The sequence below is a fragment of the Oncorhynchus clarkii genome, chromosome 33 (genome assembly GCF_045791955.1).
Source record: "Oncorhynchus clarkii lewisi isolate Uvic-CL-2024 chromosome 33, UVic_Ocla_1.0, whole genome shotgun sequence".
Classification (NCBI taxonomy): Eukaryota; Metazoa; Chordata; class Actinopteri; order Salmoniformes; family Salmonidae; genus Oncorhynchus; species Oncorhynchus clarkii.
Genome location: NC_092179.1, coordinates 24,364,134 through 24,389,652, shown reverse-complemented (window position 1 = coordinate 24,389,652; position 25,519 = coordinate 24,364,134). Strand labels below are relative to the sequence as shown.

General features: G+C 44.3%; 2 protein-coding genes across 2 annotated transcripts in view; one reads left to right on the top strand and one right to left on the bottom strand.

Annotated features, from left to right (window-relative positions):
* Window positions 1–13,672, top strand: part of LOC139392823 (hepatocyte growth factor a) — a 38,817-nt gene extending 25,145 nt beyond the window's left edge. Inside the window, exons 12-18 of the mRNA XM_071141105.1 lie at window positions 380–415; window positions 741–855; window positions 9,871–9,945; window positions 11,710–11,847; window positions 12,024–12,130; window positions 13,078–13,220; window positions 13,380–13,672. Coding sequence (XP_070997206.1) covers window positions 380–415; window positions 741–855; window positions 9,871–9,945; window positions 11,710–11,847; window positions 12,024–12,130; window positions 13,078–13,220; window positions 13,380–13,607 — 842 coding nt within the window. The 3' untranslated portion in view covers window positions 13,608–13,672. The remainder of the gene's footprint in view (window positions 1–379; window positions 416–740; window positions 856–9,870; window positions 9,946–11,709; window positions 11,848–12,023; window positions 12,131–13,077; window positions 13,221–13,379) is intronic.
* A 5,090-nt stretch (window positions 13,673–18,762) lies between these two features.
* Window positions 18,763–23,635, bottom strand: LOC139392952 (paired box protein Pax-6-like). The gene is made up of 8 exons (XM_071141262.1): window positions 23,602–23,635; window positions 23,301–23,431; window positions 22,859–23,074; window positions 22,658–22,748; window positions 22,400–22,546; window positions 22,072–22,154; window positions 21,849–21,972; window positions 18,763–18,887 (listed from the first exon to the last, which is right to left on the bottom strand). The coding sequence occupies exons 1-8, from the start codon at window positions 23,633–23,635 to the stop codon at window positions 18,763–18,765; spliced, it is 951 nt and encodes a 316-aa protein (XP_070997363.1).
* Window positions 23,636–25,519: the final 1,884 nt, after the last annotated feature.

Below are 25,519 nucleotides of genomic sequence, written 5' to 3'. Positions count from 1 at the left end.
GATTCAGAGTTTAGTGATTTGTTTTTGTTGTACCCTATATCATCTTGGCGGACTGTAATCAGTTCACATTGATGGGGAGCTTTTTCAAGTGGCCTCGCGGTTATATCTCTGTAATGTAAACATGTCGATCCGTAAAGTTTTTGGGAGCTTGACTGGAGGAAATGTATTTGCTGTGGGTTCAATTCAATATAGCCGCCCAACTGCAATGCAGATAGATGCAGAGATAATTTGAGCTAGGACTAAATGGTTGGAATAGTTTTGAAGAGGGGAGTTGAGGTTGCGTGCTTTGTATGTTAATGTTGAGTGAGTTCATGTGAAATATGTCATGTCCTGTCTTTGTGAGGTCCGTGTGTTGAATTGTTGAATTGTTTTGTTTCAGGTGATAAGTCTCCGAACATCTCTGCCCACCCAAGAAGTGAGTGTCATATTAATGTAGCATTCTCTTGCTTACTATTCACCCTCTCTCTCTCTCTCTCTCTCTCTCTCTCTCTCTCTCTCTCTCTCTCTCTCTCTCTCTCTCTCTCTCTCTCTTTGTATATCTCCCTCTATTCCTAACTTTCTCTTATAGCTGTACAGTTTATTTATTACCAGGGTTCATGCTTGGCTGGATAACTGATCACTCCCACTGCCGTTCAATGTAGTTGACCCTGGACCAAGTATACTCTCTTCTTCAGTAATAATAGAAAGTTAAAATATTTCCCCAGAGTCTAACCCAGAATTGTCTTCTCTCTTACCCCAAGGCATCTCTCTCGTGTCTAAGACATCCTGCTTCATCCACAAGACCACCCGGATTGTTGGAGGGGCCCAGGTCCACAAGGCTAAGGATGGTAGCTGGGTTGTCAGCATCCAGAAAGGGTAAGATCCTTCCTCTACACAGGAACACCACCGCTGAATGCACAGGAACACCCCTACTAAGTTCACAGGAACTCCCCTACTGAATGCACAGGAACACCACTATTGAATGCACAGGAACACCACTATTGAATGCACAGGAACATCACTACTGAATGCACAGGAACATCACTACTGAATGCACAGGAACAACGCTACTGAATGCACAAGAACATCCCTACTGAATGCACAGGAACACCCCTACTGAATGCACAGGAACACCCCTACTGAATGCACAGGAACACCACTACGGAATGCACAGAAACACCACTACGGAATGCGTGACTAATCTGGGTTTGAACCCATGTCTCTTGCGCAGGACAGTGTTAGCCAATAGAGCTAAAAGGCATTAGCTATGGGAGCTAACGTGTCTTAGGTCAGCCAGCTGAGCTGAAGTCTAGGCATTGAGGTCTCAGGCCAAGTGACTCATCACATAAGCATGGTACACCTAGTTTGAGTCTTCTGTCGGTTTGCAAGGCAAACAAGTGCTCCTGCTTTATCATTTTACGCTAAACACTTTTCAGCAAAGTGCCATTTTGTTATTGCTCTGAAGATGAAGTCCTTAAAGTGTATTCGTTTTGGCAGCTCTATGTTTGTGCTAGAACACAGCTGTACATTCTTACAAAAAAGGGTTCCAAAAAGGTTCTTCAGCTGTCCCCGTAGGAGCACCCTTTTTGGTCCCAGGTACAACCCCTTTGGGTTCCATGTAGAACCCTCTGTGGAAAGGGTTCTACATGGAACCCATAAGGATTCTACCCTGAACCAAAAGTGTTCTACCTGGAACCAAAAATGGTTCTGCTTCTGAAGAACCCTTTTTAGGTTTTAGATGGCACCTTTCTTTTCTAAGAGTTTAGTGAACTTTGTCGTATGAAAGACTTAACATGCCCATGTGTTTTATGTGCTGTATCTGCATCCTTCTGTTCAAAGACAAATAGAGGGAAGACATGAATATAAAAACATTGATGGAAGTTGAAGACTCATGTAACATAGGCATGTTAAACTTGGACACTTGACAAAAAATGAAATAATAACAAAAAACAAACCACAGAGACAAAATGATTGGCTGCTGAGCATATGCATTCTTCCATGGTCAAACTACCCATGTTACTGGATACTTCAACATCAATCAATATAGTTCTGGTACTGTTTTTATCCGCTTTTTGCTCTGGAACCCTTTTCCACCTCTCATTACTTAGAGTCAAACTCTATGTCAGTGGTGACCAAACTTTTTTGAGCCAAGATCACTTTCTGAGTCAAAATGCAGGCTGAGATCTACCCCTCAGATTCAGTTTTAAATATGACTTTAAAAAACAAAACCCTATTCAACATGAACCTATTAAAAACAGTCCAAGGAATGCCTTGGAGATCGACCAGTCCAGGGGCGAATTGGCCATCTGGCAATTCTGGCAAATGCCACATGGGCTGGACCAGTTTTTGGTCGAAATGGACACGTATTATCAAAAATAAAAACAGAAAAAGTGACATGGCCATCGGCCCATGGGCCTGTTAACAGATTTTTGTGCAATTAATTTTTTATACAGTGGCCCCTTTACCAAGATGGGCCAGCCCGGTTTTCTGATTGGCTGTGCTACGGTCACAAAAACTCATATTCAAAGTCAAACGCGGCATCAACAAAGAGACCTGCTCCTCCCCGGGTGAACATGTTGGTTTTTGCCCTAGCACTACCAACTCATCATAAAGCTGTGATTATTTCAACCAGCTGTGCAAAAACCAACATGTGTCTCAGGACCGAGTTTGGGAAACCATGAGGTAGACAGCCAAGATCATGGATCATAAAAAACAAAAAGGGTGCTTATGAACGTAGAAAGAACATATTCTACATTGTCACCTCGCTCAAAATGTCCTATTTTGGGGGGGCGTCTAAAACCATGTTTTGGTCAAACAGTAAAGTGCTTTACATTATCCTCATGAATCCTGTAGTGAAAGTGTCTGCCATGTGCCTGTTTTGCTGTGATGAGCGAGCCATCAGAGGAACAGTTATAGTGGTGAGTTGTATCTCCAGACAGAGGAACTATAACTGTCCCTCTGTCTGGAGATACAGACAGAGGGACAGAGACTCTGCTCCAGACAGAGGGACAGTTATAGTGGTGAGTTGTATCTCCAGACAGAGGGACAGTTATAGTGGTGAGTTGTATCTCCAGACAGAGGAACAGTTATAGTGGTTTGTTTTATCTCCAGACAGAGGAACAGTTATAGTGGTGAGTTGTATCTCCAGACAGAGGAACAGTTATAGTGGTGAGTTGTATCTCCAGAGGAATAGTTATAGTGGTGAGTTGTATCTCCAGACAGAGGAACAGTTATAGTGGTGAGTTGTATCTCCAGAGGAATAGTTATAGTGGTGAGTTGTATCTCCAGAGGAATAGTTATAGTGGTGAGTTGTATCTCCAGAGGAATAGTTATAGTGGTGAGTTGTATCTCCAGACAGAGGGACAGTTATAGTGGTGAGTTGTATCTCCAGACAGAGGAACAGTTATAGTGGTTTGTTTTATCTCCAGACAGAGGAACAGTTATAGTGGTGAGTTGTATCTCCAGACAGAGGAACAGTTATAGTGGTGAGTTGTATCTCCAGACAGAGGAACAGTTATAGTGGTGAGTTGTATCTCCAGACAGAGGAACAGTTATAGTGGTTTGTTTTATCTCCAGACAGAGGAACAGTTATAGTGGTGAGTTGTATCTCCAGACAGAGGAACAGTTATAGTGGTGAGTTGTATCTCCAGACAGAGGAACAGTTATAGTGGTGAGTTGTATCTCCAGACAGAGGAACAGTTATAGTGGTGAGTTGTATCTCCAGACAGAGGAACAGTTATAGTGGTGAGTTGTATCTCCAGACAGAGGAACAGTTATAGTGGTTTGTTTTATCTCCAGACAGAGGAACAGTTATAGTGGTTTGTTTTATCTCCAGTGCTATTTTTTACATACAGTTGAAGTCGGAGGTTTACGTACACTTAGGTTGGAGTCATTAAAACTTGTTTTTCAACCACTCTACAAATTTCTTGTTCACAAACTATAGTTTTGTCAAGTCGGTTAGGACATCTACTTTGTGCATGACACAAGTAATTTTTCCAACAATTGTTTGCAAACAGATTATTTCACTCATAATTCACTGTATCACAATTCCAGTGGGTCAGAAGTTTACATACACTAAGTTGATTGTGCCTTTAAACAGGTTGGAAAATTCCAGAAAATTATGTCATGGCATTAGAAGCTTCTGATAGGCTAATTGACATCATTTGAGTCAATTGGAGGTGTACCTGTGGATGTATCTCAAGGCCTGCCTTCAAACTCAGTGCCTCTTTGCTTGACATCATCAAAAATCAAAAGAAATCAGCCAAGACCTCAGGAAAAAAATTGTAGACCTCCACAAGTCTGGTTCATCCTTGGGGGCAATGTACCACGTTCATCTGTACAAACAATGGTACGCAAGTATAAACACCATGGGACCACTCAGCCGTCATACCGCAGGAAGGAGACGCGTTCTGTCTCCTAGAGATGAACGTACTTTGGTGCGAAAAGTACAGATCAATCCTAGAACAACAGCAAAGGACCTTGTGAAGATGCTGGAGGAAACAGGTACAAAAGTATCAATATCCACAGTAAAAATGAGTCAGGGTGTAGGGTGTGTTGGGTCAGGGTGTAGGGTGTGTTGGGTCAGGGTGTAGGGTGTGTTGGGTCAGGGTGTAGGGTGTGTTGGGTCAGGGTGTAGGGTGTGTTGGGTCAGGGTGTAGGGGGTATGGTGTGTTGGGTCAGGGTGTAGGGGGTATGGTGTGTTGGGTCAGGGTGTAGGGGGTAGGGTCAGGGTGTAGGGGGTTGGGTCAGGGTGTAGGGGGTTGGGTCAGGGTGTAGGGGGTTGGGTCAGGGTGTAGGGGGTAGGGTGTGTTGGGTCAGGGTGTAGGGGGTAGGGTGTGTTTGGTCAGGGTGTAAGGGGTAGGGTGTGTTGGGTCAGGGTGTAGGGGGTAGGGTCAGGGTGTAGGGGGTAGGGTCAGGGTGTAGGGGGTTGGGTCAGGGTGTAGGGGGTTGGGTCAGGGTGTAGAGTGTGTTTGGTCAGGGTGTAGGGGGTAGGGTGTGTTTGGTCAGGGTGTAGGGGGTAGGGTGTGTAGGGGGTAGGGTGTGTTTGGTCAGGGTGTAGGGGGTAGGGTGTGTTGGGTCAGGGTGTGTTGGGTCAGGGTGTGTTTGGTCAGGGTGTAGGGGGTAGGGTGTGTTGGGTCAGGGTGTAGGGGGTAGGGTGTGTTGGGTCAGGGTGTTGGGGGTAGGGTGTGTTGGGTCAGGGTGTAGGGGGTAGGGTGTGTTGGGTCAGGGTGTAGGGGGTAGGGTGTGTTGGGTCAGGGTGTTGGGGGTAGGGTGTGTTGGGTCAGGGTGTAGGGTGTAGGGTGTGTTGGGTCAGGGTGTTGGGGGTAGGGTGTGTTGGGTCAGGGTGTAGGGGGTAGGGTGTGTTTGGTCAGGGTGTAGGGGGTAGGGTGTGTAGGAAGGAGACGCGTTCTGTCTCCTAGAGATGAACGTACTTTGGTGCGAAAAGTACAGATCAATCCTAGAACAACAGCAAAGGACCTTGTGAAGATGCTGGAGGAAACAGGTACAAAAGTATCAATATCCACAGTAAAAATGAGTCAGGGTGTAGGGTGTGTTGGGTCAGGGTGTAGGGTGTGTTGGGTCAGGGTGTAGGGTGTGTTGGGTCAGGGTGTAGGGTGTGTTGGGTCAGGGTGTAGGGTGTGTTGGGTCAGGGTGTAGGGGGTATGGTGTGTTGGGTCAGGGTGTAGGGGGTATGGTGTGTTGGGTCAGGGTGTAGGGGGTAGGGTCAGGGTGTAGGGGGTTGGGTCAGGGTGTAGGGGGTTGGGTCAGGGTGTAGGGGGTTGGGTCAGGGTGTAGGGGGTAGGGTGTGTTGGGTCAGGGTGTAGGGGGTAGGGTGTGTTTGGTCAGGGTGTAAGGGGTAGGGTGTGTTGGGTCAGGGTGTAGGGGGTAGGGTCAGGGTGTAGGGGGTAGGGTCAGGGTGTAGGGGGTTGGGTCAGGGTGTAGGGGGTTGGGTCAGGGTGTAGAGTGTGTTTGGTCAGGGTGTAGGGGGTAGGGTGTGTTTGGTCAGGGTGTAGGGGGTAGGGTGTGTAGGGGGTAGGGTGTGTTTGGTCAGGGTGTAGGGGGTAGGGTGTGTTGGGTCAGGGTGTGTTGGGTCAGGGTGTGTTTGGTCAGGGTGTAGGGGGTAGGGTGTGTTGGGTCAGGGTGTAGGGGGTAGGGTGTGTTGGGTCAGGGTGTTGGGGGTAGGGTGTGTTGGGTCAGGGTGTAGGGGGTAGGGTGTGTTGGGTCAGGGTGTAGGGGGTAGGGTGTGTTGGGTCAGGGTGTTGGGGGTGGGTGTGTTGGGTCAGGGTGTAGGGTGTAGGGTGTGTTGGGTCAGGGTGTTGGGGGTAGGGTGTGTTGGGTCAGGGTGTAGGGGGTAGGGTGTGTTTGGTCAGGGTGTAGGGGGTAGGGTGTGTTGGGTCAGGGTGTAGGGGGTAGGGTGTGTTGGGTCAGGGTGTAGGGGGTAGGGTGTGTTGGGTCAGGGTGTAGGGGGTAGGGTGTGTTGGGTCAGGGTGTTGGGGGTAGGGTGTGTTGGGTCAGGGTGTAGGGGGTAGGGTGTGTTGGGTCAGGGTGTAGGGGGTAGGGTGTGTTGGGTCAGGGTGTTGGGGGTAGGGTGTGTTGGGTCAGGGTGTAGGGGGTAGGGTGTGTTGGGTCAGGGTGTAGGGGGTATGTGTGTTTCTGCATAGCTGGTGGCCCGACGGGGAGGGGCTGAGTCGGTGACATGCGCTGTGATGTGGGCTGGTGTAGATAAAATACCAGAGACTAATTATTGTTCCTGTCCGGCCCTGGACCTGTCGATCACAATCAACCTTTTGGTGATCTCTGCTCTGTGTTTATGCCAACTTTTCTATTGGTGCCATGCAGGATAACGATCCATCTACTCCTCACAAGTTTCGTCCCAAATCTCAGCCTATTTGCACTACTTTTGACCAGAGTCCTATTGGCCCTAATCAAAGGTAGTGCACTAAATAGGGAATGGGGTGCTGTTTGAGACAGATCCATACACATTATGAAAGAATGTCCAGATGTTGAGGAGGACTGCAAGGTTTGACTGTATGACTTGACATGGATGGAAGAGGGCGGCAGACAGCCTAGCAGTTAGAGCATTGGGCCGGTAACCGAAAGGTCAAGGTGGAAAATCTGTCTGTGTCGTTAAGCAAGGCACCTAACCCTAATTTCTCTTGGGTGCTTTACTCCTTTGACTGACCCTGTAAAACAGGGGTGTCAAAGTCAAATGGACGGAGGGCCAAATAAAAAAATCAGCTACAAGACGAGGGCCGGACTGTTCGAATGTTCATTGAAAAATTTTTAAATGACGCATATAGTCTAGTGAACCTAATTGAACCTACTGAAAACCTAACAAATATATTACAATATGATCAGATAAATAAAGCAATATTTTCTTATGGCTCTGTCAGTAATCTTTAATTTTCAACAGACACAAAAGACAAATTTCCTTTATATAAATATCCCCATAACATGAACATTAAATGAAAGAAACCGGTATTCAAGGCACCATCAGTAGACTATATTTTCTATTTTAGCAAAAGTGGGCTAAATTTACTTCAAAGAAAAAACAATAATAGCAATTTTCTATCATCCACTCAACTGAAATATTTTTAAAATATAATTGGATTGAAATACAAAAAAATAAAGTGCAAAAATCTATTAATCAAAAACAACACTTTGTTTAAGGAGAAGTAACATGCAGTGAAAACAAATATTACATTTTAACTTTTAAACTTGAACTGAGTAAAAACTCTAAATATGTGATTGCACAGTAATGTTCACTTGTTTGAGGTTGAGGGTGATACTTGGTGGTGTCCCATCTTTTCCACAAGTTCATCAATGTTCGGGGTAAGGCTCTGAGCTGAAGAAATCCTCAGAATTGAGTGGAGGTGTTCAGCAGTAAGTCGACTTCTGTGTGATGTTTTGTTCAGGTTCATCAAAGAAAACAGTTGTTCACACAGGTATGTGCTGCCAAACATAGACAACGTTTGAGCAGCCTGGATGCGCAGCTGGGGCATTGTGCCGGGGAGGAAACGGGCGAACTCCGCAGCACCCACTGCCGCATATTTTGCCCTCAGTGCATCATTGCATTGGAGGTCAATCAACTCCATTTGGAGGTTTGGTGGTGAGCTTTCCACGTCAACAGCAAATGGGTTACCGAGCAGTTCCAACCTGCTTTTTTGTGCTTCAAAGTCAGCAAATCGGCGTCGAAAGTCAGCGGCAAGCATACCTATTTTATCAGCCAACTGTGTGCTCGGGAACGCACTGGTAGAGAGCTTCTCTTTCATGGTCTGGCAGCTGGGAAAGTGGCTCAAATTTTCTTTCCGCATCTGCGTCTCCCACAGAGTCAGTTTGGTTTTAAATGCCTTCACTGTACTGTACATATCAGAGATGACACGATCCCGACCCTGCAGCTGCAAGTTTATTGCATTCAGATGACTCGTAATGTCACACAGAAAAGCCATTTCACACAGAAACATTTCGTCTCGGAGTTGTGTTGTGTCTTTCCCTTTGCTGTCCAAGAACAGACAAATCTCCTCACGAAGCTCGAAACATCTTTGAAGCACCTTTCCCTGGCTTAGCCATCGCACCTCTGTGTGATAAGGCAAATCACCATGCTCCGTTTCTAACTCCGTCAGAAATGCCTTGAACTGGCGGTGATTCAAACCTTTGGCTCTGATAAAGTTAACTGTGCGCGTGATGATGCTCATTACATGCTCCATTTTCAAGGCTTTACCGCACAACGCTTCCTGGTGTATGATACAATGATAAGCTGTCAGCTCACCTGTCGCGTTTTCCTCTTGCATCTTTTCCCGTATCTTCGCCACCAGTCCGCTCCTGTGTCCACACATCGCAGGTGCTCCGTCGGTTGTCAAACCCACGAGTTTTTCCCAAGGCAGCTCCATCTCATTTACACTTCTTGACACCTCTTCATACAAATCATGCCCCGTAGTTGTGCCATGCATAGGACGTAAAGCCAAAAACTCCTCTGTCACGCTTAGGTTGGAGTCCACTCCGCGGATGAAAATTGACAACTGGGCAATGTCAGAAATGTCGGTGCTCTCATCCACAGCCAAGGAATATGCAATAAAATCTTTTCCCTTTTTCACAAGCTGCTCTTTTAGATTGATGGACAACTGGTCTACTCTCTCGGCAATGGTGTTTCTGCTCAGACTCACATTTAAAAAGAGTTGCCTTTTTTCTGGGCAAACTTCGTCACAAACTTTAATCATGCAGTTTTTGATGAAATCCCCCTCCGTAAATGGCCGGGCTGATTTAGCGATCTCTTCTGCCAAAATAAAACTGGCCTTGACAGTTGCGTCCGCGTGTGTGTCCGCGTGTTTCGTTTCATAATGTCGTCTCAGATTATACTCTTTCAGTACCGCCACACTTTCTCCACACAGAAGACACACAGGTTTTCCAGCTACCTTCGTGAACATATACTCCGACTCCCACCTTGTTTGAAACCCCCGGTTCTCAGTATCCACCTTCCGTTTTGCCATTTTTGATGGGTATCTGAAAGTTAATTTTACTGTGATGCTGACGACTGCTGTGCCAATAAATATTGAAATGAAGCAGCCTACTGCTCGGTGCGTCACCTTTGCATTGTGGGAAATGTAGTATTGGTGCGTGTAAAAGATCTGCGGGCTGCCGGCTTGCTGCGGGCCGGTTCTAATAATAAATCAAGATCATCCCAGGGGCCGTAAAAAACCTTCTTGCGGGCCGGATGTGGCCCGCGGGCCTTGACTCTGACATATGTGCTGTAAAACAACCCATTTCACTGCACCTGTGTGACTGTAAAACATATTTATTTTCTGTATTTTTTTATTAAGAGTTGGATACAGTACAAACAGCGTCTATAGAGCATGGGACTAAGCTCATCATGATGTCCTGTTCCCTACCCAGGAACACTCACTGGTGCGGGGGCTCGCTGATCCGAGAGGAATGGGTGCTGACGGATCAACAGTGCTTCTCCTCCTGGTAATCTCTCCATCCATCTTTTTCTCACTTTCTTTTTTCCCTCATTCAAAGCAGAGGTGAGAGACAGTAGGAGGCATAGGGAGAAGAAGAGAGAGAGGAGATAGATTTAATGGAAACAGAGTTAAAACAAAGACCTGGGGAGTCTGTATTATTCGTTCTCTCTGCTTCTCTATCAGTTCTTTATTCTTCCTCTTCCTCCAACTCTGTCTCAATCTTTCCCTCTCCCTACTACTCTCTCCATCCCTCTGTCTGTCTATCTCCATCCCTCCCTCTTCCATCTACCACCTCCTCTCTCTCCCTCTCTCCCTCTTCCCTTCCTCTCTTTTCCCCCAAGTCTGTCAATCAGATAAGACCTGAACTGTTTCCTCCCCATCTAGACTGTGTTAAGCTCCTAACACATTCTTATTGTTCATGCTTGGTATTCTAGTGAGTGGTCTAGCTGTACTCCTAGTGAGTGGTTTAGTTGTACTCCTAGTGAGTGGTTTAGCTGTACTCCTAGTGAGTGGTCTAGCTGTACTCCTAGTGAGTGGTCTAGCTGTACTCCTAGTGAGTGGTTTAGCTGTACTCCTAGTGAGTGGTTTAGCTGTACTCCTAGTGAGTGGTTTAGTTGTACACCTAGTGAGTGGTTTAGCTGTACTCCTAGTGAGTGGTTTAGCTGTACTCCTAGTGAGTGGTCTAGCTGTACTCCTAGTGAGTGGTTTAGCTGTACTCCTAGTGAGTGGTTTAGTTGTACTCCTAGTGAGTGGTTTAGCTGTACTCCTAGTGAGTGGTTTAGCTGTACTCCTAGTGAGTGGTTTAGCTGTACTCCTAGTGAGTGGTTTAGCTGTACTCCTAGTGAGTGGTTTAGTTGTACTCCTAGTGAGTGGTTTAGCTGTACTCCTAGTGAGTGGTTTAGCTGTACTCCTAGTGAGTGGTTTAGCTGTACTCCTAGTGAGTGGTTTAGCTGTACTCCTAGTGAGTGGTCTAGCTGTACTCCTAGTGAGTGGTTTAGTTGTACTCCTAGTGAGTGGTTTAGCTGTACTCCTAGTGGGTGGTTTAGCTGTACTCCTAGTGAGTGGTTTAGCTGTACTCCTAGTGAGTGGTTTAGATGTACTCCTAGTGAGTGGTTTAGCTGTACTCCTAGTGAGTGGTTTAGCTGTACTCCTAGTGAGTGGTTTAGCTGTACTCCTAGTGAGTGGTCTAGCTGTACTCCTAGTGAGTGGTTTAGCTGTACTCCTAGTGAGTGGTTTAGCTGTACTCCTAGTGAGTGGTCTAGCTGTACTCCTAGTGAGTGGTTTAGTTGTACTCCTAGTGAGTGGTTTAGCTGTACTCCTAGTGAGTGGTTTAGCTGTACTCCTCATGCCGACATTACAGAACCTTCCTTCCATCAAGACTGTGGCCATTGGCATCAGCATTAGTTCAGTAGCTTGTTGCTGACTATGCAATGTGTTGTATGTGGGTCATTGAACACAGTTAGTTGAGGAGCCAGATTGAGTGAGTTTGTAGAGTGCATGCTGAGGCGTTCTATAGTCTATAGTCTATTGTCAGTTTAGTGATGCTGGTAGCTGTGGTTAGTATGTGGCCAATGATACGTGTTCATACAGAGAATAGAGTAGAATACTGCAGTACTGTATTTTACTATATTGTATTATAGTGTTTAGACAAGCTGTGGCCAATCTTTTCTTCAGCTTATACCTCTTATACTATGTTCAGTTTATACTGACTAGTCAATGTGTGGTCAACCCTATTTGGAATGTGTCTGACAGTAGTCTCTGTGGTCCTCAGTGTTCCAGACCTGAGTGAGTACAGTGTACAGGTGGGCCTCCTTCACCTCAACTCGTCCTTGGACCACCCCAGGCTCCGCATCGCACACGTGGTCTGTGGCCCGGAGGGATCCAACCTGGCCCTGCTCAAACTGGCCAAGTAAGAATAGCATTCATTCATTCAGTGAGACAGTCAGTCAGCCATTTTACTTACCTGGTAAAATACATTTTAAAAATATAATCAATCAATCCATCCATGAATTCCTTCTCAATCATACATTGTAGGCACAGCAACCATTTATTTATTCATTCATGTGTTTATGTGTCCACGCCTAGGCCTGCCCCTCTCTCTGAGCATGCCTTCACCATCCAGCTCCCAGTAGCAGGCTGTGGGGTCACAGATGGAACCAACTGTCTCATGTACGGCTGGGGAGAGACCAAAGGTACTGCCCTACATGACTGTTCCTGTGTTGTGTCTTATCCCTGTGTGGTGTCTTATCCCTGTGTGGTGTCTTATTATCTATATACACTCACTGGCCAGTTTATTAGGTACACCACCCCATTCACAAAAATGCTTTGCTCCTACAGACAGTGAGTCACGTGGCCGTGGCTTGCTATATAAAGTTACTATTTGACTGAACGTTAGAATGGGCAAAACGAGTGACCAAAGCAACTTTGAGCATGGTATGATTGTTGGTGCCAGGCCTGCCAAGTCCAGTATCTCAGAAACGGCTGGCCTCCTGGGCTTTTAACCCACAACAGTGTCTAGGGTTTACTGAGAATGGTGCAACAAACAAAAAACAAGAAGAAACGTCCCCAGTGATCACCAACACTGGTGAATAAGGAGTGGAAAAACATCATCTGGTCAGATGAATCCTGGTTCCTGTTGCGTCATGCTGATGGCAGAGTCAGGATTTGGCGTAAGCAGCATGAGTCCATGGCCCCATCCTGCCTGGCGTCAACGGTACAGGCTGGTGGTGGTGGTGTAATGGTGTGGAGACCGTTTTCCTGGCACACTTTAGGTCCCTTGATACCAATTGAGCAATGTTTCCAATTCCCCAAAGAATTGAGGCAGTTCTGGAGGCAAAAGGGTTCTGACCGGGTACTAGATGGGTGTACCTAGTAAACTGGCCACTAAGTGTGTTCTGTATGACCTCTGTTTCATGCTATGGTGTGGTGAAGAGATTGGGGGGTATTGGATCAAGAGATCCATGATATTTGGAAAAGAGGCCTTAGGAAATCATGTGTCGAATGTGTGAGTAAAGTCCCCCACAATGACACCATATAGACAAACATGTTGTCTAGGGTTATAGGTTTGGAACATGGTGAAATGGTGTTTGGACAGTAGACTGACTGTTTCCTGCTTTATTTCCGGCTACTTCCTGTTCAGGGACAGGATATGAGGGGGCACTGAAAGCTGTGAGTCTGCCCATGGTCAGTAACGACTGGTGTTCTGAGCTCCACAACAAAACCCTGCCTGTCACCGACAGCAAAGTGTGTGCCGGGGGCAGGAAAGACCAGGGAGTGTGTGAGGTGAGCGTCATAAATATTACTCTAAATTATCTGAAACATGCATTGACTCGACATTGTGTGACTCAGTTATTACTTCAAGCTATTAGTATATCTACCATAATGCCTTTTGATTGGCTGCATGAGCACCACGCTAACCTGCTATTGGTTTGTCCCTCACAGAGAGACTACGGTGGCCCATTGGTGTGTCAGGAGCGAGAGAGCAAAGTCATCGTGGGCGTGAGCATCCACGGCCGGGGCTGTGCCCTGGCCCGGCGGCCCGCCATCTTCGTCAATGTGGCCTACTACTCGGGGTGGATCCACAAAGTCTTCATACACTACTCCAGGTTGGAGGAAAAACTACTGGAAGAAGCACAGACCAAACCACTCCATTCAGGACTGTACCACTAGCCTGCAAGAGGAGGGGTGGAGCATTCAGGACTGTACCACTAGCCTGCAAGAGGAGGGGTGGAGCATTCAGGACTGTACCACTAGCCTGCAAGAGGAGGGGTGGAGCATAGCCTCAGGGAGGGGTGGAGCATTCAGGACCCACAGCACTGTAAGCCAGGCAAGTCAGTTAAGAACAAATTCTTATTTTCAATGACGGCCTGGAATAACTGCCTGTTCAGGGGCAGAACTGTACCACAAGCCGGGAGGCTACCCTGCCGCCCCTGTAGAATGATCTCTGGAGGCTGGAGAATGATCAACAGAGGATGCCTAACTAACAAGACGGTTGGGAGATGTAAGAATGAGGAAACTGACTTTATGGGAAGTAGCCATGTTGGGGCTTCGTGGCTGGACGTCGCCTCAGTTTTGGGAGGGGAAAACCACCATGAATGGAAAATATATTTTGGGATGTTCAGAGGCTGGGAATACAATGACATGTTCAGAGAGGCTGAAAAGGATATGAAGGATTCTTATAATATGCAAATTGATTAATGCAGGACCAGGTTGTTACGCCTTGATCACACTGATAGCGTCAATATGCAAAGTAGTACCTAGCATCATTTGGATTGTGTGCAAGAAAAGTTCAACATTCACCTTCTGCTACCATTTCTGTCAAGCTGTCTATGCATACCTTGATGCATACCTTGATAAATCCAAGGTATGCACCACAAAGAACACACTGCAACTGCCTCTGTACCAAAATGTATTGACGCTGTCTTTGTGATTGAGGCATAAGCTTTAATAACATTTCTAAACAATAGTTTCTAGGACATGGAAAGCTTATTTTTGGGGGTGAAATATATGAATACTCTTAAGCCATAAAGAGGGGTGAATTGATTTGTTCTCTCACTCCGCCCACAAGACAATAGGAATGGTATGGATGACTCAGTATTGTCTCCTGGAAAATACTTGAATTTGATCAGAACCAAAACCAGAGCCATGCGAGGAGAGATCCAGACAGGACTTGGTACGGTCCGTGGCTACTGGGTCACGTTGAGGGCACATGATGTAATGGCTAGAAGTTCAGTCATTCAGAAGTTACCACTTGGTGAATGGTGAGAGTTAGGACCTGTCTAGAAACAACCTTTTGCAAGCTAATAGCCCTACTCCCCAGGTACTGGTGTAGAGCAGTGTATACCAACTCCAGTCCTCCAGTGCCCCCAACAGCACACATTTCTGTTGTGGACCCAGACAAGCACACCTGATTCAATTTTTCAGCTAATCGTCAAGCCCACCTCGAGTTGAATCAGGATTGTCCAGGGATACAACAAAAATGTGTGCTGTTGGGGATACTTGAGGACTGGAGTTGGTATACACTGCTCTACACCAGTCCCTGGGGAGTAGGGCTATTAGCTTGCGGCTATGAGCAAAGGTTGTTTCTAGACAGGTCCTAACTCTCTCCATTCACCAAGTGGTTGTTTTTGGAAAGCCTGTTCAGTAACTATTACCTAACTAATGCTAATGCTAACAGTTACTTAGCCAAACGTTAGCAGTTAGCCTACATGGCTAACATGTCTCCGGTTTTTGAGGGAACTCTACACTAGCCCCTGGTGGGCTGCGTGTACGTTATGTGGTCAGAGTACACATTTAGAAGTTTCTTATTGAGTGTATTTCTGGCACTCTGTGTTATTTAATAGGTCTTGTAGATCTGGGCCTTTCCTTGGCTCACTCACACCAGACGTCAGTGGAGTTGCTTCCTCTCTACACTGTGTTTTCTATTTAAACAGATTAGAACGTAGTGTGCAGTCTATTTATTTATTTGTATACATCTGGCCCTCGTGAGAGGGCGCCAGCGATTGACGTCGACAAAGCGACACGACAAGATTATGGCGGCTTTTTATTTGATACATGTTCTGTCAATCATTATTATTTGTACAAAAAGTCATTATTATTGGTGAGTGTATTTTACTGTTATGTAAATAGGATGTAAAGTAGTGTGTGTAAAAAAAACTATTTTCCACTTCCAATTGTCATGTATTGTCATGTTGTGTCTTGTTTCTGTCCTTTCCCTTCAATTAGGTTACCTTTTCTCCCCCTCTTTCCCCCAGCTGTTCCTTGTCTCCTCCTAACTACCTCGTCACCCCTTTTCCCACCTGTTCCCTTTTTCCCTCTGATTAGTCCTCTATATCTCTCTCTGTTTTTGTTCCTGTCTTTGTCGGATTCTCGTTTGTGTTACTCATGCCTGAACCAGACTATCGTCGTGTTTGCTGCAACCTTGTCCTGTCCTGTCGGAATCTGCCTGTTCATCTAACCTTGTCTTGTCCTGTCGGAATCTGGCTGCCCATCTGAGCCTACGTGTGTTTCATCATTAAAGTAACTCTGTTTTGTTAATTCGCTTTTGGGTCCTCATTCACGCACCGTAGCAGAAGAATCCGACCAAGAAAGCAGAACTCTGCCGTCGAGATCTGTATTGTACACTTTTTGAATCTGTTTTTGGGGAGGAGGCTATGTCTTCCCTAATAATCGATCCATAACAGACTACTCTATTGTTCAGCCATACGGATTACATGAAAAGTATGGGTTGTGTTCCAAAACATACCACTTTGTCAGTCATTTGTCTTCTAACAATACTGACATGCAGTAAGTGTAATGACATAGGGGAATGTAATAATTTCAGTGCTGAAAACCAGTCATGGCATCATTTTTATAATCACAGAAAGCAGAAGTGTCTGTATGACTAATGATCTCTTCAAACTGGGCCCCTAAGAAGACTTAGAATTTCACCCAATTTATATATCCTAAAATATTCAGTGTGTTAGTTTAACCTATGTCACAGTATTTGACCTGTTCAGTGCCTTTTTTAGGTGGACAGGAATCAATAGTGTACAATAGAATTGGCGCAGAGATCTGTGAGTGTATTTTACTGTTATGTAAATAGGATGTAAAGTAGTGTGTGTAAAAAAAACTATTTTCCACTTCCAATGTCTGATTTACATAGTTTTTTTTACTATATATGGTCACTCTGTTCATAAACTTGTATACTGTAAACTCTATAACAGCTGCTATTTTTAAATGGTCGGGTTGGGTCTTAATATTATATACTATATGCTTTTGTTATATTCACGTTTTAATATTACATTTACAGTGTAAATTACAGCTTGTTTCACTCTTTTTGTCTGTGTGTCTGTGTGTCTGTGTGTCTCCTAAAGTAAACCTTCAGACAAAGATTCTTGCAGCAATACAGTTTTCTGCAACGCATACCCTCTCAACACAATTCAAGATATTCTGGGTCAAGTTCTTACTCTGGGTATTATTTTCCCACTTTCCATGTACATCATATCAATAAGACCTCAGTCTATGGGTTTTGGATGGCCACCGTCCACCATGACCCAGTTCCTGACCAGAGGATGAGCGGCAACGTTTGGTTAATGCTTACATAATGTTTGGGCAGCGCTAGAGATGTTCAGTTCACGCTTAGACAGCAATTGGGCAACACTAGACACCGTGGCATGCTTCTTCCGTCATATGGGGTTCTCATTTGATACATGACCCCTCGGTGCTGAGGAGAAAATGGCCGACATGTCAGCGCTGACCTCAGCCTCATCCGCGGTGGCTTGTCACGAACCAACCCCAAGGCTTTGTGCCTCATCATAACGGGACGTGAAATAGCTTTTTCCCCCACTTTTTCCGGACTAACAGCCCAACAGTCAATAGGTCACGTCTGGTGCTTCTGGGAAATAAATCCATTTAAAAGATTTGTCTGTTGGGTAAATTCACAGTGGTGTAAAGTACATTAAATTATTACTTAAGTCGTTTTTGGGGGTATCTTTACTTTATTTTTTTGACAACTTTTACTTCACTACATTCTAAAGAAAATGATGTACGTTTTACGCCATACATTTTCAGATTACGGTATGAATGACACCCAAAAGTACTTGTTACATTTTGAATGCTTAGCAGGACAGTAAAATGGTCTAGTTCATGTCCTTTTCTAGAGCTCATCCCTGCTGCCTCTGATCTGGAGGACTAAACTCACATGCTTCGTTCGTAACTGATGTTGGAGTGTGCCACTGGCTATCCGTAAATAAATAAGTACAAGAAAATGGGTTGCTTAATATAAATCATTTATACTTTTACTTCTTATACTTAAGTATATTTGAGCAATTACGTTTACTTTTGATAGTTAAGTATATTTAAAACCAAATACTGTTAGACTTTTACTCAAGTAGCATTTTACTGGGTGTCTTTCACTTTTACTTGAGTCATTTTCTATTAAGGTATTGTTACTTTGACAATTGGGTACTTTTTCCACTACTGGAAAAAAAACTATGGAATAATCTTAAAGGGAAAGCATTTCAAAAAGGAATTTGTGAACCTTGTGCTGGACTATTCCCAAAAGCAAGAGCAACATTGTAAACACAATGGGATCCTCTTGCAATAACCTTAATCAAACAATCAACCGTGATGATTTATGGCATTTAAAAGCTTGTTGCAGTGACCTCAGAAATATGTAAGTAGTGCTATGGAGTTTATGCTCAGACCCTGTGTTGTGTTTATGTGTTGATTCTGCTCAGTCACCGTGCTGAAGTATGTCTGCTCCCTTCCAAAGCCTACAAGAGAAGGCCATCTTAAAAACTGAACTTGGATCGCTCTCTGAGCTAATGGTTCTATCTCTGCTCATCTTTCTGCCATTTCTCAGACATCTCCTCGCCTGCTCAACCTCAATACATTTTCAGAGACGGTGTGGGTAATCGAGGAAAGATTCATTCAAAAAGAGCCACTGGAAAACCTCACAGAACTACAACGGTCTCTTGGCTTCGAGTGTTTTTGGGCAACTCTTTTGGTTCACGTTTCCAGTGGAGGGGATGCAGTACAGCAGAGATGCCCAATCTTCCTCCTGTAGAACTACCCTCCTTCAGACTCTCGCTCCAATGATAATTTTACTCTCCTGACTCTACCAATTACATTTACAGTAGGACCTTGATTAGCAGAATCACTGTTGTAACAACTTAGTCGGAGCAACAGACATTCATACCGTAATCTGGGCCCCAGGGTATACCATAGTCTTGGCCCCCAGGGATACCGTAGTCTGGGCCCCAGTGTACACAATAGACTTGGTACCCAGGGATACCTTAGTCTGGCCCCCAGGGAAACCTTAGTCTTGGCCCCCAGGGATACCTTAGTCTGGGCCCCCAGGGATACCTTTGTCTGGGCCCCCAGGGATACCTTTGTCTGGGTCCCCAGGGATACCTTTGTCTGGGCCCCCAGGGATACCTTTGTCTGGGCCCCCAGGGATACCTTTGTCTGGGCCCCCAGGGATACCTTAGTCTGGGTCTCAGGGTATGACTCTTTCTTGTGGCGATACTGAGCACTGACAGAAAAGAGATACTGCACTGTCAGCATTCTTCTTTCTCTCAGAGAGATTGTGTGTGTTTGAGATGGATTGCATTGCAGAATCACTGATCTACCAAGCACCTTGCATCCAAAATAACTTTGCATTATGTGATCAAGATTAGGGATTCTGTGTCCACTCAAACTGATCCCCTCAAACAAGCTGATTAACTTGTCTGGCAGCGAGATAAATAATGTATCCATAGGACTCTGTCTCCCTCTCCTGCCTAAAGATGGTAGTCTCTCAACTCTTCAGAGTTGATGATATGATACAATTCAGTGGGTATATCAACAAAGGACTAATAACAACTATTACAAACTCGCTTTTTATTACTGAAAATACTTTTTCAAAACAGAAAAAGTCATACATTTCACTGAGATATGTTGCAATAGCCTGTAGAAATTTCATTTTAAACACATTAGGTCACGATTGGAATGTCTCTGTACCCACTCTATTGCATACCCTGCCCAGTAGTAATCAGCAGAGCCATAGAGGTGTGTGTGTGTGTGTGTGTGTGTGTGTGTGTGTGTGTGTGTGTGTGTGTGTGTGTGTGTGTGTGTGTGTGTGTGTGTGTGTGTGTGTGTGTGTGTGTGTGTGTGTGTGTGAGAATGTTTGGCTCTGACATTCACTGATGCGAGAAAAGGGGAGAGACATTCTGTCATATAAGCGATGGACCACCAGTCCTCTCCCTGTGATGAGCCAATAGAATCCTTTCATCTGTTTGGTGATGAGACAATTGGAAATCTGACCCATCATCCCAATGATAGTTCAGTGAATGTCCCATCCTCTCAGTCTGATGAGCCAATGGGAAGACTGTCCTCACGTCTGTGTAATGATGAGCCAATGGGAAAATGAATCTCTCTGCATGGTGAGCCGATGGAGTCCTCTCGTCCTGGGGATGGACCAATGGGAACGTGGTGCTGCCTGAGTATTGAGATGCTGAGGATGGAAGCGGAATGGAGATGCCTCTATAGCCCAACACTTCTGTTCCTCCTATACCTGTAGGTGAGGTAGTACATTCATTCACTCTTCACATTGTGTTTTATAGGTACATCTCTGAAATGGTTAAAGCAGGGTTGGCCAATTATCCTGGAGCTCTGGTGAATGTGCAGGAGTTTGCTTCGGCCCTCCTATAACACACCTGCTAAGTTCTCTTTGAGAAACGGAGTAGTTGACTTGTGGAGTTGGCTGAGTTAGGGCAGGACTGGAGCATAAACCTGCATGGTAAGTGGCTCTCCAGAAGAAGGGCTTTGCCCCCTTCTTATAGACAAACATAATAAACGCTTAATCACCTCTCTCTATTGTAGTAGCTGGACCATATCTCTGGGAGATTTCTGAGCATGAAGTGTCAAACTGTACTCCCAAACTCTCCCTCTGACCCCAGTGAGTCTAAACACAGTTGAAATGACACCACAAACAAGATAAACATAACATTTAGTTAGTCAGCTGGTAACTTGCTACAAGGTTATTAACACTTAACTACACATGGATTGTTTTTAATTGTAGCGGTATATACTCAATTTGCATAACAATATGGTGTTAAAACTTCTGAAATGCTGTATGTTTCAGGGGGCGTAGCTTGTTTATGTACCTGTTGAGTCATTGAGTTGGTTGTTGTCATCGAATTCACTGAAGGGAAATCTTTGTTCTTTTGGTTCATCAGAAATGAAGCTTTTGAAAGAAAAGTGAACTGTTATTCTCTCTCTCAAACTGCTATAGACCACCAACTGCTAACAGTCAGTATCTGGATAACGTGTGAAATGTTTGATAATGTATGTGATACCAACAGAGGTACATTTTCTGGGTGATTTAAATATTGACTGGCTTTCATCACGTTGCCCACTCAAGAAAAAGCTTCAAACTGCAACCAGTGCCTGCAACCTGGTTCCGGTTATCAGTTATCCTGGTAGTTACAAACAGCACAGGAATGAAATCAGCAACATGTATTGATCACATGTTTACTAATGCAGCAGAAATGTGCTTTAAAGCTCTATCCAAATCCATTGTATGTTGTCATCACAATATAGTAGCCATATCTAGGAAAACCAACGTTCTGAAGGCTGGGTCTAATATACTTTATGAGAGGTCATACAAGAGGTGTTGTAGTGATTCCTCTGTTGTTGATGTGAAGAATATTTGTTCGTCTGTGGTGTGTCATTATTTTACCTTTATTTAACTAGGCAAGTCAGCCATTATTTTCAATGATGGCTTAGGAACAGTGGGTTAACTGCCTTGTTCAGGGGCAGAACAACAGATGTTTACCTTGTCAGCTCAGGGATTCAAACTTACAACCTTTCGGTTACTAGTCCAACGCTCTAACCACTAGTCTACCTGCTACCCCAGTGTAATGCCAGTGTATTGAGGAGCAACCAGACGCTGCACTTGACACATTTATGAAATAGATGTTTCCAGTTACTACTAAGCATGGAGCCATTAAGAAAGTGACTGTAAAAACGGTTAAGTCCCTGTGGATTGATGAATTGAAACATTTTATGGTTTAGATTGATGAGGCAAAAGGAATGGCAAATACGTCTGGCTGCACAACCAATTGGCAAACGTGGAACCTGATTCCACATCAGGTAACAGATGCAAGCAGAAGAATCTGTTTGTTTTTTTAACAGATAAAAATACAGCTTAAGGAACAGCGGGGACTGTGAAGAGACACACACACACACACACACACATGATAAGACACACACTCTACACACCCATATACATGGATTGTGTACTGTAGAGATGTGATTGTAGAGTAGTATCTGAGGGAACACACTTAATGTGTTGTGAAAAGTGCTATTAAATATAATGTAATGTAATATTTTAAATAGTTTTTAACTGCCTTAATGTTGCTGGACCCCAAGAAGAGTAGCTGTTGCCTTGGCTGCAGCAAATGGGGATCCATAATAAACAAAAATGCACACACTCACTATGTGCTCCGTGGACACCGCTCTTATACTTGGCTTCCCTCCTCCATTTTGCTCTTCTGTTTGAGAACCACACCTTCAAAGGGGAATGGCAATTATAACAGATGTAGCTCAGTATTACAGGTACATTTACAGGAAATGACATAGGTTGTATGCATAGTTTGTGTCATGTAACCTTGATGGTGTCCTCTGGAAGTTGGATCTCAGATGCCAGTTTTTCCCTGGTGAACATGTCTGCATAGTGGCTCTGTGTGAATTCTGCTCCGTTTGGGAGGAAGAAATAGAATGAGAGAGCACTCAAAGCTTGAAAGGATAACAACTTGTCCAACTGTTCTAAAACAAGCCTTGTTGAAATAGGAATAAGTCCAATCAAACTAAGTCGTTTAAGCCTAATCATGAATGTATCCACTCCACATAAACACACAGCCTAAATGTACATAAACAGTTGTCGAAGTAAAAGTAGGACATTGTTCTGCCTAAAGTACAGTACTATACAGGCCTACCTTGCTCTAACACTCTGCACTGCCCCAGGGTGAAGGTGGTGCGGTTGCGATGCTGGGGCCGGGGAGGCTGGAGCTCGTTCACCTCAACTGTCTCCATCTCCTCCCTCTCCTTCACTACTGACTGCGTTGGGGTCCCCACTAGAAGACCTGGAATGCATACAAGTAGACTATATGGCTATGTTTTTCAAATTGCGCACAGTGAATGTGGCATACATGTGTGTATTTCTCCCAGATCCAGATGTACGATGTGTAGCCTACCTGGGTATCTGGGGTGGTGCGCAGAAATCTCCACACTCAGCATCGCAGAGTCAAGTTGAATTTTCCTGAGAATTCGGTTCACAGAGGATACCTTTTAACAAGGAGAAAATAATGCTTAAATTAATCGAAAAATATATAGTTATTTCCCTCACAGTTGTTCACACTTTGTATCATTTTGGTGTAGCTTGTGATCTCACTTACACTGGGAACTTTGGCCGATTTACAGATTATTTCGGCCGCAAGCTTTTTTCTGATTTCCCAGGCGAATGTTGTTGGGTTTTTCGTTTTGCATTCGATTATTTTCGAGATGACTTCGGGGGTGAGGAGTCGAGGTCTACTACCTCCGGTCGCCTTCGGGTCCAGGAGGCCGGTTTTGTGGTACCTGCTCAAAATCTTGCTGACGCAGCCATTTGACACCTGCCAGCGCGGAGTGCACATTTGGGTTTTCATGAATTGACGCACGATTTATATCCACCATCAGAGCACAATAACAGAAGTACTACTAGATCATTGAAAGCGCACCATTTAACAACTATTTAATGTATTAAATTAAATTAATAATAAAATAAATTACGCTTTTCATGTATCGAATAATATCGAATAGGGCGCAAACACGAGCTCCTATAAGCCTGCTGATACGCACCTGCAGAATTCTGGAGATCTCGCATGGGCGCACACCTTCCGATGCCAGTTCGATCATCTTCCTCCTTTTATATGCTGGAAGCGGCCTCCCGTTCAAAAACACCCCACCAAGCTGATTGACACACCCGCTCCCTTAGAATAGAACAGAATAAAATAGCTTTTATAAGATTTAAACCTATTTTACCGCTTTATGCATCAACATTTCTTTGCATATTGTTGGAAAAAATGTCTCCACTCAATTCAATGATATAAGTAATCTAATAACACATTATAGTTAGTCCTTCGTTTGAAAATAGATCTACCTTCGTTTGACAGGTCCACATTCGTTCCACACATGTCAATTGGTTCTTCCGAGCCGTATCAAATGAAACAACAAGATAATTCCTGTATAATATACAGCGCTGATGTTCCTTTGATAAACGAGAATAAACTGTTATATGAGGAACTTCATCCCCAAAATGCACTGACCTGATTGTAAAGTGCATAAAACACCTCACCTGTAAAATGTGAATATTCGGAGTCTGAGGGGATGCCAATTCACACCTGTCTGTTGCACAGGTCGCCACTGACAGGAATCACGCGCGACTTCACAAATATATACCCTATCAGCCTTTTCTAGATGACGTAGTGGTCTGATAGGAGAAATGTCAATATTGCATGTAGGCCTACTGTACCTGACTCTCAAGTAACCCAGTCTATTCAGACTCGATTGTCTGGAAGTCAAGCTGCGAACCACAATATTTAACCCCACACATTATAGGATATAAATATGGATGACCCTTATAAAGTGCCAATGTAAAATTTGTTTTCAACGTTGTGGTCAAAATTTTTGCCCCAAGATTTTTGTAAAAAAAAAAGTTTATTATGGGTTAACTAGACCTATTAAAACAGCTTTTGCAATTGTGAACTTGAAGCAGAAGAATGCAATGCCATGTAATAAACTGTAGGGCCAACAGGGGACATTTTTTTTTATCTCACATGCAGTGTTTTTACAGTGGACTAAAGGCTTCCATCTAAACGGGTTTCAAGGCTAGTCCGTTAGGCTATTCAATTTCTGGTAACTATTTGGTAAGGTACATAATATAATGGAATAGGAAGCTCGCATCCACTGCTCTCTCTAGACAATGATGCGTATAATACAGTACTGTATCCTGAAGATGGACCATATGCTGTGTCAAGAACAATCTCCATGTTTTCTGTTGGGCTACTGAAGATACTCATTTTGGCCTTTCAAAATCGAATTTCACACGTGACACCAAAGGTAAGTTAATTCCATTTACTCTATTCCATCTCCAAGCGACACGGCTCGGGTCACGTGACTTGAGCATCCTTTCCCAAGTCAGTGTTTAAGATTAATCCGATCGAGTCTCCTTTTTTTTAAAGCTAACATTTGAAAATCTGTCCCGATGTCGACTGCCATATGGTAAAGTGCTTCTGATAAATCATAAATCCATCATCCAGACTCTTTTATTACATTTTCTTTCAAGCATGAACAAATAGTCGGATAGGGCGAATGTGGGGGGACCAATTGGGACTTTCATTTAGAAAAAAAGGACGAGAAAAACCGTCGCAGATGTCTCTTGACCAGCCAGCAGATAAAATGTGCTGTAAACGTTTCAAAGAAAATATTTGACAAGCAAATATTAGCAAATGTGAAACCACACAAGGCTCGTCTTTTGGTCCTGTTTAATGACTAATTGGGCATCATTAGCTGGGTCCACACAGATCGAAGTGCCACTGAAATAAAGGGTGGATTTTAAAATGCCATATGGTCCAAATTATATATTAACCCACGAGTTAGCGCACGGTTATAGTTTCTGTAGAGGACGCATTGTATATAGCTGATAAACAGCTCCGGACACCAGGGTCTCCTTGCCAACAGACAGAGAAGACAAATAACATATTTATTTATTACGGCACAGAGTTCATGCCCCGATTGATTTGGAGTACTTTATTGCATATTTTGTGTGTACAACCCAAGGTTAATAAAACAGTCACGCTGCGGGCACGGAAATAGTTAAACATTCTTGTGTGCGTAAATGTTCGCAGGGCTCACCATTTCGGCCTAAGGAAGAATTCTAAACATAGATCGACCATATCTCAATGACACACAACATTCTATTTGGTTCTATCGACGTGAACTTGTGCTTTCTTGTGTCCCTAGGTGCAGAGAAACATGAACATTTTACCCGCGTAAAAGGGTACCATAAACCTATCCAA